The 21,277-nt window shown below is 41.0% G+C and overlaps 3 protein-coding genes across 4 annotated transcripts in view; all 3 read right to left on the minus strand.

Annotated features, from left to right (window-relative positions):
• Positions 1–569, minus strand: part of MYO5A (myosin VA) — a 94,895-nt gene extending 94,326 nt beyond the window's left edge. Inside the window, exon 1 of the mRNA XM_088520906.1 lies at positions 543–569. Coding sequence (XP_088377032.1) covers positions 543–569 — 27 coding nt within the window. The remainder of the gene's footprint in view (positions 1–542) is intronic.
• Positions 570–6,864: 6,295 nt separating this feature from the next.
• Positions 6,865–16,435, minus strand: ARPP19 (cAMP regulated phosphoprotein 19). Its single transcript, XM_088519484.1, has 3 exons — positions 16,209–16,435; positions 11,425–11,547; positions 6,865–8,168 (listed from the first exon to the last, which is right to left on the minus strand). Exons 1-3 carry the CDS (start codon positions 16,251–16,253, stop codon positions 7,998–8,000), a joined length of 339 nt encoding a protein of 112 aa, XP_088375610.1. The 5' UTR covers positions 16,254–16,435; the 3' UTR covers positions 6,865–7,997.
• Positions 16,436–20,002: 3,567 nt separating this feature from the next.
• Positions 20,003–21,277, minus strand: part of ATOSA (atos homolog A) — a 40,321-nt gene continuing 39,046 nt past the window's right edge. For both annotated transcript variants that reach the window (XM_088519549.1, XM_088519543.1), the window contains exon 12: positions 20,003–20,993. In XM_088519549.1, coding sequence (XP_088375675.1) covers positions 20,840–20,993 — 154 coding nt within the window. In that variant the 3' untranslated portion in view covers positions 20,003–20,839. The remainder of the gene's footprint in view (positions 20,994–21,277) is intronic.

A 21,277-nucleotide genomic window follows, 5' to 3' on the forward strand; every position in this document is an offset into this window, starting at 1 on the left:
CCCCTGCTGCCCTCAGCACCCTGTGGTCGGACACCCTTTTAACATATTTCACGCTAGAACTAGACAGAGGAATAAAAACAACACAGTGCTAACACATATAGCGACCATTCCCTCAGCTCCAATCTGCAGGCTTTTGCATCAGAAACGAGGGTAGGGCAAAAACCTCTTCCAGGTTCGAGCTGATGAAGCAGCAAAACACAAGACCAGAAAATTCTCCCTTTGAGAGCCCGAGCGCGGCCGGGCCAGGCGCCGCGCGGCTGCAGGAGGCGCCGGCTCCCGGGCAGCGCAGCCCCCGCCTCGCTGGCGGCCGCTGATGCTTCTGGAAGCGGCGCCGCAAGAAGCCGCGGCCCCGCTCCCGGCGCGGCGGCTCCGCGCGTTGCGTAAGGGCGAGCGGGCGCGGAAGGCGGCGCGGACGGTGCCGGGTCGGAGCTGCGGGCCGGGGGCGGCAGCGGCGCCCCCCGAGCCGCCGCCCCCCGCCCGGCCCAGCAAGGGGCCCGGCCGCGCCGGTGGCGCCGCGTCCCCCGCCCCGTCCCCGGCCCTACCTTCGTGTACAGCTCGGAGGCCGCCATGGCGCCGGGCGGGTCCCCGCGGCGGCGGGGGACGGGCGGGCGGCGGGGGATGCTCAGGCGGCGGCGCGGGCGCGGCGCGCCATGTTGCGGCTACCTGGCGGGCTGCGGGGCCGCCGCCGCCGCGCTCGGTGCATTGTGGGAAGGCGCGGAGGGGCGCGGAGCGGCCCGCGCGGCGCAACGCGGCTCCGCGCAACGCGGCCCCGCCCGCGCCCCGGGGCGGAACGGGCGGGGGAGGGCGGCGCGGAGCCCCCGCGGCGGCCGCACCTGGCAGCCCCGCGCTGGACACGCTGCCCCGCGGCCCCGCGCAGCGCCCTGGACTCGCCCCCGGCTGTGGCCAGCGCCGCCCCGGGTCCCCTCTGTCACCCCCCACCGCCATCTCCCCTTTCTCCCTTTAACTCGCAGCATCCCCCCGCTCCAGCTGCTCACAGCGGGGTCATGTACGTGAATCCCGCGTGTCTCACTTAAGCTGAGAAGGGCAAAGCTGACGAGAAGGATTCCCCTAGATAAGCAAGGGATGGGGAAATGCCCATCTTTGAGAAGTTCCATCTCCCCCTCCCGAGCAGGAAAAGCAGAACCCTATTCAGGGGGCCACAGGATGAGCTCCTTCGCCCTCTGAACCGTTACCTGAGCTCCACGGCACGCGGCGAGGTCGCTGTGACAGGGGAGCCGAAGCTGCTCCTGCCTCAGGAGCAGTTTGCCTCTTCCCTTGGGAATTCAGCCTGTGGGTCACACGCAAAGTGGTCCAGGGTACAAAACAAGATCAAAACAGGCAGGTGATCCCTGCCACACTCTCCTTCAAAGTGCCTTGATTCCTCAAGCAGTTGCTCTGAGCAAAAATTTAACTGTTTAAATAGCAGCTCTGTATTTAGCTGGTGGCATCTGGGCAACCACAGAAAGGTGCAGCTAAAACTAGTAAATACACACACAAATCTGTTTTACAGATAAACAGAGCCACAAAAGAAGTGGGCTCAAGATTACACATCAACTCAGAGAGAGACAGAAATAAAAGTAAGCTCCCTTGGCTCCCCTGCACCAAAAATCACCCCCAAGAAACACCATCATCACTAGCTGTGCTTTACTGCTGCTGTCTGAAAGGTAAGAGATTGAGAAGGGAGGAAAGAGAAATGAAAAGCATGAAAAATAACTGCAATGAAAATATGGAGCCCTACTGAGAGATGTTCATATTCACTCCCAATACAAGATCACAGGTAAAAAAAAATGGAGCTGAAAAATTCCGAGAAGTGGTTTTAAAACAATCGGCTGTGCTGGGAGAGTTCAGAAAGTTGAAACCAGTTAATGAGAACTAAATTAAAAGAATACCTTCCTTCCCATATTTTGCCAGTATGTCCAGGATTATCATCCAACATTACTGTCACTGTCCCACGCTGCCATCAAGAGAACAAACAGGAGACTTGCTGCCAGTCCAAAGAGAACAATTCCTACTGATTGATGCCCATGCCAGGGCAAGAAGCTTGTACAGCTATTTGTACACACGCCATGTAAAACAGAACTGCAGTACAAAGCTACCAGTCACCTTTTGTATGTAACAGAAAAGAACAGAAAGAGAGAGGAATAGTGATTTGGGGCTTAAGATTGTGATTATCTCCTTTTAATAGATTGATGTATGAATCTGGATGTCTGGACCACAAAAAAAAAAATCTATTTTAATTCCTAGAAGGGAACCAAATATTCCCTCATGTGTCTTGCTTCATATCTGGTATCCTATATCCCTTCTTTAGGATGCCACCTATCCCAAATTCACAGTGCTCATTTCAGGAGTTCAGCTGGACTGTGGATTACTGTATCAGCCATTCACAGCTGGGGCTCAGGAGCCAAATGTAATTACAAGCGCCAGCAAAAATAGACAGCCTAGTCCAAAATACGCTATGATTTGACACAATTTGCATAACCCAGGATTTCAAATCTGTCATTAAGGACAGGAATCGGGGGCAATGAAAGTTGTAGAGAAGCAACTTGTTCTTAACATATCTAGCCTGACTACTTAGCTATTACTTTAACATGCATCTCCTGCTTCAAACACTTGCTGGCAAAATCTTAAAGATGCCCTCATCTCATACCTTGCACAGCATGTTTTCAGAAAGATCACGTATGGCATTTGATTTAAGAACATATATCCAAAGTGTTCTAGCTATGAATAAACTGCTCCCGTAACTAACACAGATTATATACACAATTCTATACTGAATTTCAATCCCATAAAAAGTAGAAAAACTTATCTTTCCAGAAACTAAGATGAGGTTATACAACTTTCTTCAGAAGCAACAACAAAGCATGGGCCATGTCTCTGCTTACAAACATGCTTCATTTTTACCCATGGTGTGTTCAACTGTGGTGTAAAAAATTTCCCTCAATGAGGACTACATCCTCGATTGCTGTCATGCTGCACCACAGCTCAGTTCTCTGCTGATCAAATGAAAAAGGAAATCATTAGAGGCATAGAAATAATGCACACTGATAACATAACAAACATGGTATCGTTTATATGATATAGCGGATGGACCCAAGCACTCCCTCAGAAAAGCCCTCCTATACAACAGTAACCAGAGGTTTGATTCCAAGCTTCCAGTGGACAGTGGCAGAAGCCAGCACAAAGCTAACTCAGGAATTCATAGGCTGAAGTCCTTACCCTCTCCTTTCCTGTATCCTCATGCTGTGAGCATTAGGCCTATAACTTTTAGCTGTAGGAAAAACTGTGTTGCTTTCAGCCACTACTGATTAAACAGTTAGAAATCAGTTAAGAGTTCTGAAATGTAACACAGGGAAATCAAATACTGCATACATATTCTCCAGATAAAATCTGTGATTTATTTTATTTTTGTGGATTTTCAGAAGAGTGGTTTTAAATGCCATGACAATTCTTAATGGCATTCTTAATTCCCAAGTACCCCCTAGTACCCTCATCCTACTAGGATGATTTTTGTAGAACATCAATTTCCTTTCATTATAATAGCAGAAATTCTTAAAAGTATAAAAATATATATCAGCTGAAATCAGACTTGGATGGTTAGAATAACCTACAGCTCCCCTTTCTTGCATCTAAGCAAGACTGCACTTTTAGCACTAGAATTCAGCTCCAAGAAAATGTTCATAAAATTCCAATCCAGTTTCTCAAGGGAAACTCCTTGAATTGAGGCTGAACCGAGTCTCTACAAATTCAAGCTACCCTGCAATGCACCAGAAGTGTCAGAGGATATTTATTCCATAATATTGTCATGGGAAGTTGACATCATCTAAGCACATTTCTAAGTAAAAGCTACAATAAAGTATTGTAGGTGAACTAAAACCACCAACATGAATCTTCTATTAAATTAAGACAAAATTGGGTAACGAGAAGTATCTTATATTCCTATCTTAAACCACAGTCAAATAAGCATCTATCTGAAAGCAGTGGAGGCTTTGGCAATGTTTTTCACATAGACATATGTCTGTTTAGACATAACTAAACAGACTTCTGTACCTGCTATACATATGCAAAGTATCTATAAATAAAAATAGATCAAGCAGCATCTTCATGGCAACACATACCCTGAGAAAGACAGGGACAATTCAGTCACCTTTAAACTAAAGCTTGTCTGCCTCTGTGCAAGTATTTCAGAAGCATTTTCAAGAGAAATATTTAATGGAAATAAACAATTTGAATACATACAGAACTTTCAGGATATCACATTACTCTGGATATATATTTGTGTGTATATATATATATACACACATATATATGTGTGTATATACACACATATAAAATATATATTTTATATGTGTGTATATACACACATATATATGTGTGTATATATATATATACACACAAATATATATTTTATATGTGTGTATATACACACATATATATTTTATATATATATAAAACCCCCCGTCAAGATCCTGATTTCTTGGAAAATGTCATATTCAGGTCAATGTAATCTAGAGCAATGCAAACTTCTACAAGCCAAGTTAATTTCCCGAAACTCCCCCTCACTCTGTATAAGGGACTAAAACAATCCTCTGTTACGGAGTTTTCAAACAATAAGCTTTAATTGCCTTATTAGAAAAATAAGCACTGAAATATATATAAATGTGATTACATTAAAGTAATTCTGTAGTCTAATGTACTACAAACCAAAGCCCAGTCATATTTTTCATGATACAGAGTAACAAGATTTGGGTTTTAGAAATTATCAATAAGGAATAAGGAGGTATGCAGAATCATTTGGGAAACCACAGTAAAGACGAGACAAATTTGCACATTGCAATAAAAACTAAGTAGATCAATTTATTCTGTATACTATACAATGTGTATGTTTGTAAAGAACAATTGACATTTTCATCACTGTAACATCTTGACTGGGTGTAAATATGTCCACAAAATGTACTCCTGTGGGCTTTACACAAACACTGCCCTACTACATAAAGAACAATGAGAGGGAAGCCTTTGGTGCTACAGATTTGGGACATATCTCTGAAGTTGTAATTAATCCACTTGTAACTATCTCAAATAAAATGTCGGTGCTATCAACTATTATTAGCCTACATGAGTACTACTCTAATAACTAAACACTCTCTTTAAAGGCAAGATATGAAAGGGGCTGCCAGACTACAGTGTGGACAGGTTTTCTTTGAAAAAGGTCATTATCAAATGGTAAAACTCATATAATACATTATGTACATAAGTTTGGATAGCTGAGTTATCTTGCTGGAGTAAGCTGAAAGTAAGCATCATTTTGCAGTCAAGTTTGATTTACTGTTAAGTGATTACTGGACTTAAGTTTTCAACAGTGTATAGTGTTCAAATAGCTATGCCTGCTGTTGAGGTCTGTCAGACGTGAAGGCTCATAACCAGTCGCTGACCTAGTTAGAAATACAGTACTCCAAAGATACACTTCACATGGATAAGATACTTGCAGCTGAACCTCCTTAAGAACTGCAAGCACTGAGTGAATATCCAAAGAGCTTGTGTTGTCCCAGCAGCAGGACAAGCGGAGGTGTAGGAGAACAAATGGAATGTTCAAATTTGAATGGCTGTTTTTAAACCTTCCTAAACATCAAGGAAACTTACCCTATGTGAACTACAGGATAGTGGCACCAGACAACACACAGCAAGTCATCTTCAATTGTTCAAAATTTGTTTCAATCCCAGTCCCATAATTGTTTCAATTTTCATTTATACATACAAAAATAAAGAGGGATTTTCACATTAGGACAAACATCTATAAAAAGCAGTTTACTTCAATAAACTCACTTTCCTTGCTATTCTGGTTTACATTTAACTTACTAAATTCTTTTTCCAGCCTAACTTCTTACCTAAAGAAACCAAGCAAATCTGTTTCTTCAGCCTGTTCCTGTGAAAAAAATTACAAATTCATTAAAATGCTAAAGGGTTGGGGGAAGGAGGAGGAACAGGAGGGTTTCTCTCAAGCCTGCCCTTAATTACTATACAGGGTGAAAGACTAAAGATAAGGTTAGCAATTTGGAATTCTCTGAACTGAGAAGACTATAGAGGTTATATAGACACTGATAGACTTTGCTCATGCTCTGATCAAACTGAGACCAAATTTCGATTATTCGTTTTCCTGATCATTTTGTGATGCTTAAGTTTGCATTTAGAAGAGAACACTGCAGAAAATATCAGCCAGCATTGCCCTTAGCTAGCAAATATTTATCCTGCAAGAGCTTTCTGAACATGTCAATAAAAAGCACATCATTTGAAAAACATGTACCCTTCATTAAAAACATTCTCTCTCATAATGCCTTTTTTTTTTTTTTTTTTTTTTGAAGAAACTGTATCAGGACATTTCTTTTAAAGGAAAAAAGGGATTCAGTAGGCTGATCTTCTTTAAAGAGCTTATGCTCCCATAAAATATCAAGGCTATGATTACGTACATTAAAATCGATTACATTATAGATCACTAATACATCTGATTTCATGAACAAGCGTGCTCTTAAACACATCAAGTTACCTGCCTAATACCAGCTGTATTTTGGCAATCTAGTACTTATGACCTGCATCATGCAGATGATCTGAAGTTTGCTCCCATTTACTGACATGAAAAAACTGCCTATTCCTCCATAGGTCACTATATAAACACTAATTCCATTTTTTACGTCGCCCAAACCAGTAAGCAATTGTTGTATAACAGAGAGACAAAGAGTTAGACTACTTCCACTTTAGGAGTTCAAGAAAAAAAATATTAAAGGGGTACACACACTCACTTCTAGAAATCTAAGAGTCAAAGACAATAGAATATCAAACCTTAGCAAGCTTAGACTTGGGGTCTGCCACACAGGAAACTCTCAAGCACAATCCATTTAACCATCTTTCCCATCATCACACAATGCATTTCAGCTATGAAAGCTTTAAGAGATACTGAACAGAATGGATACCTGTGTTCAAATATAGGTAAAAATTTTGAATTAAAGTTGAATGTGGCCTGTTGTTACTAAACAAAATAGACAGCTGCAAAAGCACGTGGCTGAGTCAAGTGTAAATGCGTTTCACAAATTTCAGGTTTATAGTTTTTACTTTCAGTAGCAAGATTCTGGGCTCTTAGTTTCAGGTACTCTGAAAGATACAGAATCACTTGTGCTTTGATTGGCACATTGTCTGCTTTTTAAAATGTAAAATTAATAGACATTTGCAAAAGGTTGTGCAAAACTATTGTATTTACAAGAATGGCACAAGAGTGAATTCAACAGTCTATGCACATGCACACTTCATTCACATCTTTAACAAAAGTGTCTCCTAAGCTATGGAACTGAAGAGAATACCAGCTTCAACAGGCAGTTGTCAATAAGCACTAGATTCACAAGAGTTACACCAGAATGGGCAAATATTGCCCAAGTAAAAACTCTATTGTTAAAGCTGAAACAGGTTTAAGGCCGTTCAAGAGCAGGAACAAAATTCAATCAGAGCCCTGTCTTTGTTTTTATACATGCTTCACCTTCTAGCAACTTGTGGTCTAAACCTCTACTTTGGACAACAAACCCAAGCACAGAAGAAAAAAAACAACACAACTGGAGGTTATATTAAATACAAATATGCTGTAATTAAGGTGAAATAACAAAAGCAGAAACATTAAAAGTTGTAAAACTTGCCATGTCACTTGCTGGAACCAGTCCTACACTAGGAAATGGGCAATATGTACATTTTCAAGTAGATTACATTGCTCTAACCAAACTTGTCCTTTTAATCAGTGCATTGTTCTCAACTAGTCCAAATACTACACATTTTACTTCTTAACAGTACTCCCTTACAATAGCAGCACATGCTATCGCTACCTGCAAAGCTGTCAGTCTCATGACTTAGTGTAAGAAAAAAAAAGACAAAAGGAAGGCGGGGGGGACGGGGGTGAGGGTGAGAATTAACTATTAAGGAGAAATAAAAGGAATGAGAATATTCATGCAGTTCAGCTCTTCTAGTCAGCCAGCCAGCTTGCTAGCAACAAGAGAAGGTTTCCGCTGCGGGAGATCCTGTGGAGTAGGAATATGGTCACCAGTGACTTCTGTCTTGTCAGGAGCTGCAGTCGGCAGTTGCTTATTCTTCATCTTTGCTTTAGCCATGTTGTAATCACCAGAATCGAAGTACTTTTGCTAGAAGACAAAATTATACATATTTTAAAGCCTGAAGTGTTACTAGATATACACACTGGTATATACATACTTAAATAGATTCTTTAAAACTTACTTATTAAAACTTTTTGATTTGGTATTGATTGTTGATCAAAAAATCGTATCAAAACTATCAGGCATGCATAGATGAACTCTGAACATTAATGTATATGTGGAACCTTAACCATATTCTTACTATCTAAAAAAATGCAAGCATTATTTTTGCCTTGGTGTTCACAAAAGCATTGCACACATCTTCAGTCCTTGAGGTTTGTAAAATTTGTTGCAGCAAGCAAATTTTGCCAGACAGAATAACCAAACAACATACAAACTAAAGCTGGAGAATCAAGTCTGCTCTACCATACCAATTAAAAGCAGTGTGTGTGAATGAAATTCTTACCCCAACTCCATGTTGCTTCTGGACATAAAATACTAATTTAGGATCTAAAGAGTACATTAAGTTTGAATTTTGCTTTAGATTCATTTTATAAAAAGATCTTTAAACATAAGCATTCTTATCTATTTTATTTCTGTAAGCTTTTATTAGCATTAACCTTTATAGTCCTCCATCTGTTTGCTGTCACATCCCTCAAAGCACTAAATTAAAGACAAATGACAAAGATATTAAAGACAAATGACCTATAATTATTTGTGTTAAGATTAGGTATCATCCGAGTCATGCATGACATCTTCAACTGATGACTGACACACTTCAAAGAAATGGTTATATTTTGCTTATATCTTGCTCAGAGGCCTATCACAAAGGTAGTTTCAACGTGTACCTTTGCACAGATTACCAAATGAAGCCCAAAATTAGATTCACTAGCAAGTGCTGTTTACCATGCACAATCATCTCTGAAGAGAACACTCCCTAGGAAAGTTTACAGAGGTAAGCAAGCCTAGCTAAGTCAGCTGAACAGCAGTCATTATGCTTAAGTGTTTCCAGAGCACACATTATCACCACTCCTTCATTTTGTTTTACTACTACCTGTAAAATGTTCAGCAGCAGAAGTTGAAGAGAAGTAATTTGAACACCTGAAATAACAGGCCTGTAACCAAGGATGTAAAAGGATGTTTATTCAGGGCTCCTGAAAAAGGCATTCAGCCTTTACTTACAAATCAGCATATCTGTCTTTCCCAAGCAGCCAGTTCACCAGACCCACGAACTTTCATTGGCAAATCTTCCAATTCAATCCCTTTGATGGTGTAATCCTTTATACATCACAATATTCTGGTACTGTATCTGTAGACAGGCCTGGAAATAGGCTTTTGTATTTTGTGCTTCAAGACTGAAGCAATGAAAAGGAACCTCTATACAGGAACTAAATAATAACAAATTGTTCAACTTTTAGATGCTCTACTGCTTTCAACTGATATGTATTTCTATGCAAAGAATTTGAATGCTTTCTGCAGAAGCACAGCATCCATTCTTATCTATTATTATAGAGTAAACAAACTAATGATATATGCACCTAATTAAACAGGCAGAGTGTGCTCCAGTTGTCAAATACAAAAGGATCTGAAAATGTAAGTTTAAAAAAATGTCTAAAATATACCTTTCACACATTAAAATATCAGCCCGTTTCCTCCTTTAGCTCATTTCTACATTTTCTATTATACTCTAGCTCCTCATGGATGGCCTGTATTTGATCATCCTACTCAAGCAGACTCTAAATTTGCATAGAAGTCTTGGCTTCATAAAAGACTTAAAAGCTCACTCACTACCCAAACTCTACTGCAAAATGCAGTAATTCAGGCAGGTCAAAATACACCAGAGGCCTAATCACCAAATAAAGGTAATTCCTCCTTTAAAACACTGAACACAAAAATAGTAAGAGACATGGCACGGTAGAAAAGTATTACCACCACATCATGAGTGGAAAACTGAAAGAAGCAGATTATGAATCAGAATCCACAACCTTTTGTCATCCTTCAACCTTTTGTCATCCTTCATCTCAGTAGCAGAATCCCAAACCCAGAACCAAATAAGATGACCTTCTCTGGATCAAAATACTAAAACCAAAATGGCATCCAAGCACTCAAATTTGAAAATATGGGCTGCAACATCTTTTCTATAAATGGTACTATTTTGAAGATGAAGCTGTTGTAGAGATTATTATTATCAATTTTTTTCCACATTTGTACTGCACAGAAAGCTCTAGCAATTGCTCTGTGGACAAAAACACCCACTGATTTTGCAGTGCTGTCTTCCCAAATCATCAGCACCATAAACACCTACCATGATCCTTCTGCGCCTACACACATGTATGAGGCAGCTAAGGTCTCACTTCGGTTGCCTTTGACCACGTAACAGTCCAACTCATAGAAGAAGCCACCTAAATCTCCTCCTACCTGACCGTTCCCAGCAGCCATTAACTATGCTGTGTATGCTCTAACTTAGGAGAAGGCATGTCCAAAAGCCACAAACAGTAATCAATTCCCAGGAGATGTTATCAAAGAGCATAAAACCAGATCACCACTGAATAACAGTTGGTTCATGAAGGATTTATACCTGTAATTACTGTGTGCACTCAAAGAGCCTAAACAATAGTAAATAAAACAAAACCATTCTTGTCCTCACCTCCACCCCCCTCCCAAAAAAAGAGCAAAAGTAATGAAAGCCCCAAAAGCTGTGATAGTGTTTTTTAGCAAGAACAGAGGTCACTAATATGCCTGAAATGCACAACGTAATCACTTTATGAGTAAGCAGCAACAATCAGTTAAATGACTTTTTACTGTAGGCTAGGGTTCATATCTAGAACTACAATGCCATTCTCAGTCTACTGATGTAAGATGGTGCTTGGTGTAAGATCAGCTCCAAGCTCTCATGCACTAGAAACATGGATGATATAGAAGAATGGCCATGAGTTTTGGCAATGTCACAATGGGTAAGATAAGATCAGTACAGAACAAGGGTGAGCTTCTGACCTATAATGTTTGCTATAAACATGTATATATATATATATAGTCTATCACAGCAGCAGTGACCAAGCTCTAAAGCTTAATTTTCTTCTTAAAGGTGCAGTTAAGTCATTGATGCTGTAAGCATTTACGGGCCAAGGGGACAGTTATTTTGTGGTAGTGATGTTTTAACAGGTCTCTTCCTTGTGCTTTTCCACGAAAAGTTTCAACTTCTTAGCAGTTTTAGTCATGTGAAGGTCTGCTGAGTGAAAAAGAATCACAGATATGGGAGTTTTGGAATTTCTTGTCTATATTCTATGGACAACAAAGAACTCACTCCTTTCTGAAGCCTCTTTCTCAAGAAGTCTGAGCCTCCTGGCTTCTGGCCCAGATGAGGATATCTTGCTTTCAATTTTGCTTCTTCAGCTTTTTCTGGGCTGATCACCTTATCCTCCATTTCCTGAAACACAATTAATAATAAGTTAAATATAACAGAATACACTATTGTCAGAACACCTTCACAAGCAACCCACCAACGTACTGATTTACACTAGCATCTGACTGTATCCATTATTTGACATTTTCACATTCTCTCAAGAACTGCAAGTTCAGCTTCCCACCATACCTAAATACTTTCCCTGAACATGTTCAAAAATAACCAGCACAATTCACTTTTACATAAAAGCAGTATATATCAAAATCAAGTTATGCTATTCAATTTCAACAGCAAAATATTCTTGAGACAAAAGATAGGGCTTCACTAGATTCAAATAAATACTGAAAGCTGGGCAAGAGACCCAATACTTTATCCACCTACCTCTGCTTCTTCATAAGTAGCAGAGACAAATTAGTACTTGCATGCTTGAAAATCTATTTTTTATGACAGTGCTGTAACTGTGACGCACTGATGCACACCACGAAACAGTACTGAAATACCTCAGTCCCAAAAATATACTTGCTATCATGTTAATGACAGAAATACTGTAGTTCTTTATATTGGCCTTTTATCATCCTAAATTATCACAATAGATAGCCCATTTATGCAGAATAAAATACTTATTCTGAGTGCAGTGTAAAACGAAGATGCTCGAAGTAATGAAGATATTCAGCAAAAGATGTGACTTGTACATTCAAGACTTCCACGCTGACCTCTGTATGGTCCAGTTCACATAGTAATTTGACATGTACAGCAGAATTTTTTCTACTAGATCATTTCTAAAATACCTTCAATTTAAAATTATTTTTTCACTACCTTCCTGTATCCAGCGAGCATAATTTTTTTGCATGCCAACCATGGTTTGGGGAAAAAAATATATTTATTTGAACTGGCTGCTGTAGGTCTTGAAATATAATTTCCATCTGAAGTCACAGGAAGACTTAGGAAAAGAATTGTCAGTGAAATGAGGAGAGCCCACTATTCATCCATGACTAAAGATCCATATTCTTTCTAGAGATGCATCGGGAGCCCTTTCACACCGACACCATCCTTTCTTTGCGTCAGCCTGCACGGCTACACGTATTCCACATGAACAGGTTACAGAAACTAATTCAGTTGAGAAACAACCATCTATATATATTCCTTTTTCCTACTAGCTGTGACTCAGTGGATCAGCCTCCCCAGTCTGGTTCACCAAGCAGCTACACGAAAGTGCAGGTCAGCACAGTGGCAGGGAGAACAGAGGAACGAAGCAGGTGGTGGCTCCTTCAGCCAGGACTACCAAAGACTGCAGCCATGACACCAGCTGAGCACAACCAACAACGCTCTCCTACATCTCTTGTAAAAGCTCGAAGATACATAATATGCAACATCTTTCTGTTGCGTGCTCCATAAGCAAAGGATATGGTGAATCCCAACAGTCTTAAAATAAAAAGAACAGTCCAGTTGCTCCAATAGTGCAAGACCTCACAAAGAACTTCTCACAAATGAGCGTGGATCTGAATTAACAGCTCCGCAATAGAAGGACAATAATCTTTGTAGTGACTGCAGAGAAGCTTCTATGAGGGCTGAAACCAAGACAATAATCCACATAGTGATTTCAGAGAAACTTCTTTGAGGAAAAGAACTAACACTTCTCAGATACAGATGAAAACATAGCTAGGCAGTACAAAGATACATAAAATTCACCTGACATACTATGGAATACTGTTTTTTTTAAAAAAAACTATATATCGCACCAATCAAAACCACAGTTTTTGTGTGTTATAAAAATTGTTTCCTAAGAGTTGCTCCTCCTGTCGTGCTTTCCTATCAACACCGACTCCCACATTTTCTCCAACAGTATCCTTTCAGCTAAACACATTTCCAAGATCTAATGTCAGGCTATTCATCACTGAACCAACAGAGCATTTAAGGGAACATGACTTATCAATGTTAACCAATAAAAGAGAATTTAAGAACACAGGGCCTACAACAAATAGCTTGCATAAGTATGTATTTATGGTGCCTCAGAGGAGATACTTATGCAAATTATCAGGGTCGACATATCCCAGAACTGAAAGAAAACACACACACAGAGCTGTCCACCCATGTGGCTCAACTGGACACAGGCTTGATTGAGAAAATTAAGACTGCAAAACTTGGAGTGACAAACAGAACTAGTGGATGGTAGCTTTAAAGAGAAGACAACAGTTCTTCATATAATGAACAGTTCAGCTACAGAACTCCTTGCCAGAGTATAGAGCATATGCCAAGAACTCAGATGGATTCCAAAAGCAGCTGGATGTGCTCCTTCCCAGCTCAGGAGGTTTTTAAGCCATTGACTGCTGAGCCTCAGGACAGTATTCCAGGGAGGATCACTGCATGCTTCCCTAACCTTATATTCTTACACAGGCTGGGCTGTATCCAGTAGTCTTGAAGGTGCATCACTGGTCCAAACCCACACTGAACTCAAGCCAATAAGGCTGTTCTTACATTTTTCCTTTGAGTTATAGAAAGAACCAAGTGATTAACCACCAATGGAAAAAGAATCAAAATACACCATATTCTTTCTTCTAGTAAATGATATTTTTTGTGGGGCAGTTGTCTACAGGAATTTCTACACAGCTTATAAATCAGCTTACATCACTAAAGAACAGCCAGTAGTTAGATAAATCACTGAACAGTAGCTCTTGCTTTTTAATCTTTAGAGAAGCACTGAACACAAGAGGCTTCATATCTGCTGGACAACGGGACCGCATGGTTAAAAAAGAACCACCGGCCTTTTCAAACTGTGGTATGAAGAGCTCACTCTCTTTGACAAAAGAATCAGTCAGAACGGGAAGTAAAATGGGAAAACAGGACTACAGCAACACCATAATCCTTCAGTCGACAGCTATGGCAAAAGTCTGTCCAGAAACAAGAGGCACCATTTTTAACAGCTTCCTGAAAAATAAGATCTAAAGCAAAAAAAAAAAAAAAAAAAAAAAAAAAAAAACTGAATCAACCAAGCACATTTTCCATGACCTAAAGGTTTCTTTGTTGTTATTGTTCAAACTCACCCTCCCCATATCCTTAGTTTTCACCCTGGAAACACTGTTTTTACAACAAGTTCGTAAATATATATCGCTCTCCTGTTTAACATCTTTTTCATCTATCTAATATATATTCTTTCTTTTTAGACCACATTGGAGCATTTCACAGTAAAAGGTCTGATCGTTAAGCCACTTTCTAGCCAAAGTTCTTTTAGGGGCTCAATCTTTCCCAAGCATACACGTAAACAGTGCAAAACAAGGTGATTTAAACAAGTGCTTCAGAGCTAAGCATTTGTTAAGCCAATACTCAGCTTTGTCTAACTCGCCATAAACATTTTCAGTACAGCTTAGTACTGCAATGCCATAACACAACCTTGTAATACTGATATTACAGTATCCTTACAGAATATAGTTTTAGAGAAAACAATTATATTTGTTTTTTTTTTTCATTTCATTTGGCTTGAATCAGTAACCAGACTAAAACTGAAGTAGAAAAATTGGCAAGGGAGACATATCACATATAATCAGGGAATTTTCAAAATACAGCATTAAAGCACTACATTTGAAGACTTCATACTGCAAGTTAGTTGGCAAAATGAGCCCAGGTCACCTGACTTCATGAGAACACACTAGAAGGCATCACAATAAACTTGCTACCACATGTTTTACTACTCTCTTATTACAAAGCTATTCCGGGACTGCTGCCACAGATTTATTTTTATGTGCTTTGAATAGAAACACTATCCTTTCAATAGTCTACCTAAGCGTGAAAGCAGATCCGAGCTGCAGGACACACAATTTTAGCAGCATGAACAATACCTCACCAGCTGTAGAAGGCCGGACCCAACTACCGCACTTAGGACAGTATCATTCTGTACTGCTCGAAATCACTCCTATTTGTGCAGCATATTCACGTTACAGACTGTAAATTATTAAACAAAACCTTAAATAGGTGAGACAGAACAAGCTTTTCCTTTTACGGTCCTTAAGAGCAGCGCCTGCGTTTCATAACTTCTTCCTATCAGGAATAGCTGTAGAAATTGCAGCCGAGTCTGTGCAATAATGACGAAACTCGGAAACCGAAGGACTCTCTAAAGTCGCAGGCGGCACAAGGAAGCTGCTACCTGCACACAGCGCCTGGGGCCCCACATCCCACGTAAGCGCCCCTCAAGACTGCTCGCTACAGCCATGATCTAACAGCGCCTTTAAACTTCGCAGTTGTTCCTTCTAGAAGCCACGCCGAAGTAAAACGAGCCACAGCAGCGCAGATGCGCTCGGGATATTTTTCCACCCTGTCAGATTGCACTAAAAAATAAAATTAATGAAAATAACGAAACAAAAGCAGCGGCGGTTTACCCAGCTGCTTATCGGGGTCTACACCGCGGCGGCGGCGGCGAGCGGCTTCCCCCGAGGACGCGGAGGGCGGCGGAGCGGGGGCCGCCTCGCTTCGCCCCTCCCGCTCGCGGGCCCCGCGGCGGCGCCAGCCTCGCCCTTTCCCGGAGAACGCCCGGGGGGCGCGCGGCGCCGCTGCCGCCGCTCCAAGGGGGCGACCGGGGCCCGGAGCGCGGCGCGGGGGCGACCAGGCCGGGCGGCGCCGCCCCGAGCGGCCCCGGGGGCAGGCGCGGCCACCGGGCCCGGCGCCCCCCGCGGAGGGGCCGCCCTGGCACCCACCTTCTGCTCCTCGGCCGAGGCGGGCTCGGGGCTCTCGGCAGACATGGCGCCGCAGCAGCGACCGCGGCGCGCTCAGGGCTCGCGGAGACGCGCGACCGCCGCTCGTGCCGCTCGCGCCGCCGCCTCCCGCACAAGATGGCCGCCGCTCTCGGGACGGCAAGCCGGCGGGACCACACTTCCTCCGCACGCAGCCTCCCCCGCGGCACCGCCGCACTGCCGCGGCGCGGGCGGGAAGGGCTTCCGCCTGCTCGCCCCCGCTCCCACCGCCCCTCTGGCGTCACGTCCGGCCTCCCCGCGGGCATGCTGGGAGCTGTAGTCCGCCGGGGAGGGCGCAGGCCCACGCGTGCTCCCGGCTACCGGGCTCTGAATGCGGGGGCTGTGCGAACAGGAGCTCTTATCTCCCTTCACTTAATGTATGTTGAATTTAATGAAACATTCCCTCCTGCCAGCATGCCTCTCCGTAGCATCCTGTACTCTCTCCTCCATCTTTTGTATCTTTACCTCCTTCCTGCAGTTTTGACCTTCCAGCCTCCCTGGGAGCGTTCCGCACGCGGGACCCTGTGGCTGGGGATGGACACGCGTTCCCCACCGGCAGCCCCCGCGCAGCCGGCAGGACGAGCACGGGCAGCTCTTGGGCGCACGAGGCCCGAGGGAAGAGCGAGGCGCCTCGGCGGGAGCGCCCGAGTCCGCACGGAGCCAGTCCAAGATGGCCCTATGGTTCAACACTCACATGCAGCCCTCCAAAGCAGGTGGATGAAGCTCTTCACTGGTGTATATTTCTGCTGCTAAATTAATTCATCCAGGGAGGAGGATTTTGTGATAATGGGGAGCTTACTATGTATGCTTACTCATAAAGGGATACAGCAGGACAGATTACAAGGGAAATTCTTAGAATGCACCAGAGTCAACTTTATGTTTTTTTTCCTACTGTTAGGAAAAAAAAAAAAAAATGTCCTACATTTGCTCCTAGCCCTTGCTGTTCTTCCAGCAAGGAACTGTGATAATATAAAAAGACAACAACTCTGTAGCAACAAGAAAACCAGAAAATTCATGCACCTCATAAATTTTGAAATGAAATAGAAAAACAAAACAGTGGCAGCAACAAAAATGCAACCTCGGCAATCTTTTATCTCTTGGGAAATTAATCTGGGGGGAAAATGTAGCTTAAAGAAGTTAGCATTTCCTTAATAAAATGATAGTAAAAGGGTAAACTTTTCAATGCAGAGGAAAGATAGGAATTGTATGAATAAAGTAGCAAAAGAAAATCTCGTGTTCTTCAGTAACCTCCAAGACATGAAAGTCACATAGAGAAAATAGGTCAAGTAATGGAGGACGTATATCAAAAGCAGCACAAAGCACAAAAAGATGGCGTATGGATTCAGAAAAGCCTGAGCAAAGAAATGAGATCCAACCAGTAAGGGACACGATGGCAGCATTCTACACAATATATTAAGAAGGCGCTTCAAGATTTTTATTTATTTACTTACTATCTAGAGCAGAAGATGATTAAAAGAGTAATTCAAAGAAGGTAAGGTGGCATTTTTTTTCCTCAATTTGGTGTAATCATAGCATAACAAACTATTAAAGAATATAAACTCAGGCTAGAATAAGGAAAGCTGAGGTTACAGAGTACTCACATTAAATTATTTTTCCCCAGTCTGATATTTTGAACACAGATGAAAAATAACCCTTGAGTACTTAGGGAACTGGCTGAACAAATTTCAGACCCATTAGTAGCCATCTATATAGGAACGTATAAACAATTAATGAGGTTCCAGAAGACTGATAGTTTGTCCATTCCTCAAATTTCTTTCAAGGGGAATAAAGGGAGGACAGAACACAAACAGGAATTTATAGTTAAGCTATCTAATCAACTAAAGCAAGTACTCAAAAAAAATTGAGTAACAGAAACCATGCATTTGTAATTAAGGGTAGGTATTTCAAGCAATCATATTCCTTCAATGCAAAGGTAAGAGAAGTGAGAAGTGGTGCATGAAGTTCAAGTTCCAGAATCCACCTGGCATTAACAAAACTGCTAATACTTCCACATGTAAACCAGGGAAGCAAAATGAGGTGGAACTTCAGTGCAGTGGGTGCAAATTTTCTCAGAAATAGCACTCAATTGTTCAAAGAGGAATGCCATATTTTTGGCATTTTCCCAGAAAGCTTCCCACGGCCAATATTATCCACCAGTTTCCTAGATAATCCAAATAATGTACTATAATCCTTTTTATTATTATAAACAGATTACTTAGAGGTGGAAGAAGCTGCTAGAAAAAAAATGTATATCAGAATAATCCAGAAAACCAGACATAAAATCTTAGGTAGTGGGAGAATGAAATTCAATAATGACACACGCAATACAGCTACTGATTTGGAGTGACTAGGTAATCTCTGTTATAGTGGAAAACGAGATGCATATAAGTTGACAATCATCTATTACTTAAAAAAAAAAAAAGTATTATAATGAGATGGGTGAATTGGAATTTCATCCATAAAACATATCCACCTCAGGGGCTTAGGTGAGCATAACCGTTGCACCTCAGCTGGCACTGCATGCTGCACTGCACTGCACGAGAGCCCCTGCCCACACAAAGGGCACGAAGGCAGAAGGATGGGGGATAGGCAATAAAAACGTCTATGAGAAAAGACTGAATGAACAATCTGGGGTTGTCGTGCATATAGAAAACAAGGGAATTAAATTGTTTTGTTTATTTGTGAATAGGACAAGCAGTTTGGCTCCAATTGCAGCAAGTTTTAGTGGGATGCTGCAAACAGCTTTCTAGAGGCAAGCACAGTTGAACACTAGAGAAGATTACCTGGAGTTTCCAGCACTGGAGCCCCTTATACACCACTCAGGAACATTTGTCAGAATGAATTTTACATGGTTGAGCCCATTGACCTCTTGAAAACTAGTCGAACCTCATTTGTTAACCCATGCTGTGGAAATTAGATGGAATTCAGTTCATTTTTTATGAACACAAAACACTTACCAGGAAGTGTCCTTAGTGAAAAGTGTTAATTCAGATCAAGGTATAAATGAAAAGTGACTTAAACTTGTGTACAGATCCCCTACAATTATTTTCATTCTAGGCATCCACAATGGGACGGGTATAGTTTACCTAATTAAGTTACGACATTACATGTAGTGACCGCATCTCCAAAATTCTGTATTACCTAAGCTGCAGCTTTCTGTACCAACCGCAGTTTGAATATACAGTATCACAGCTGCAAGATACTTGATAAGTATCACCTGGAAAGTCTGGTCTCCCCTACTTTCCCTGTCTGCCTTCCTGGAGATCTCATGATGCACTGACTCAACTAGAAGCAGTTTTCAATATACAACATGGCCATTTAGTCTTTCTCCAAAGTCTTCATCAGATAAGGATGTTATATTCCCATATATGAACATCTCCTTTTATATTGCTGACACTATGAAAATCCAGTGTAAAAATATATATAACCCAAGATAAGACAGTGAGAAACTCTGAGATCTTTGGGAAATACAGTCAAACTGAAGCTGTTCATTGCTACAGATAGATCCCAAATACACTAAAATATTCCTGCTTTTCCCCCCACCACCCCTACTCAGCCACACAGTTTAAGACTTGGCACAACCTTTTTATCTGACTGTTGTTTTAGGAATCACCTATGTATTGGAAAGTGTTTATATGTCCAATGTAGCATTTCCAGGAAAAGTTTCAAGCCACCTAGTGGCCTAAATGCCACTTGTTACAAACATTTCAGATTACATGAAGATCCTCCATATCTAAAAATAAAACAGAAAGTACAAGTTTCATAGATTTTGCATATATTTAAGATATAAATACTAATTTGTTTGCACAGTACATCCTTTAACACAATCTCAGAAATCAAAAATGGGGGAGGGAATTTTCTGTGAAACATTCAAACTGTTAACAGAAGGAATATTCAAGTGTCTCTTTATGACAGAAAGAAATTGAGGGAGGAAAATACGAATCTGTGATCTGAATTCAGAATAAATCAACATTCTGCACTATGGTTGCAAGTGCTATTAGATCTGTATGTGAGAAAGAGGAGAATATTACAGACAGAAAAGAAGAAAGCCAAATGCTTGCATAGTATGAAATGTTATGGAAGTTCAACTGTTGTCCCCATTTTCAATAAGTTAAATGAATATCACTTAAAACATCACACAGATTAAAGACATCTGTATATATTTCAGATTTCAATATTAATGCCAAAAATACATAGTATGATTTTTACATAGGATTTATGCTACATTAGAACACTAAAGACAAACATCACTTGAGTATTAAATGAAACATTAAATATTAAATAACTGAAAAATAAAATAAAAAGTGTAAACACTAAACTAAGTTGGGAATTTGCTATTGCAACACATCCAATGAAGTGGTTTAAACAGTACAAAAAGATTAGATTTAAGTATTTGCTTCCAGTCTACTTGGAATACACAAAGCTCATTCCAGAAACCTTTACAAAACTGGTCCAGGATCACAGCAGAACCTTGCTTCTCTTGCGCGCTACTTCTCATTCCTTTACAGATTTAACTTTATACTGCCCTCTATACCAATCTTTGCCTTTAAGGAGTAATCAACAGTAAAATGAATACTTTAGTTTGCCGTTATTTGCTAACATCTTGGTGAAAACTGAGGATTTGTTGGAGATTCAGTGTAAGATTTGAGTTCATATGCAGCGCCGCTATCAACTTCCATGGATTTCCGAGAGAACAGGAGCCTTACATCTCTATGGAGGTAGATCTTTCCAGATTTAGAACTCTGGAACCTGAAAAACATTTATCTGTATTATAAAACAGACACATAGAAAGAGACTCCTCTTTAAATACTACTAATTAGCACTAGATGAATCCATTTAAGAAGGTCAGAAAGCATCTGAACATGAGAACAAAAAAAAAAATCCCGCAAAATAGAGATTTCTGACAGACGATGTCATAGGCATAGTATCAACACACAAATACAGGAAAGTTTGAAAACACAAATAACAGATGAGCCAGAAAGCTGCCGTTGATGGCAGAGAAAAGAAACTTTAAGTGATAAACATTATTGGAG

The sequence above is a fragment of the Tinamus guttatus genome, unplaced genomic scaffold, assembly GCF_059628265.1.
Source record: "Tinamus guttatus ecotype Peru unplaced genomic scaffold, ASM5962826v1 Tinamus_guttatus_pri_ptg000004l, whole genome shotgun sequence".
Classification (NCBI taxonomy): Eukaryota; Metazoa; Chordata; class Aves; order Tinamiformes; family Tinamidae; genus Tinamus; species Tinamus guttatus.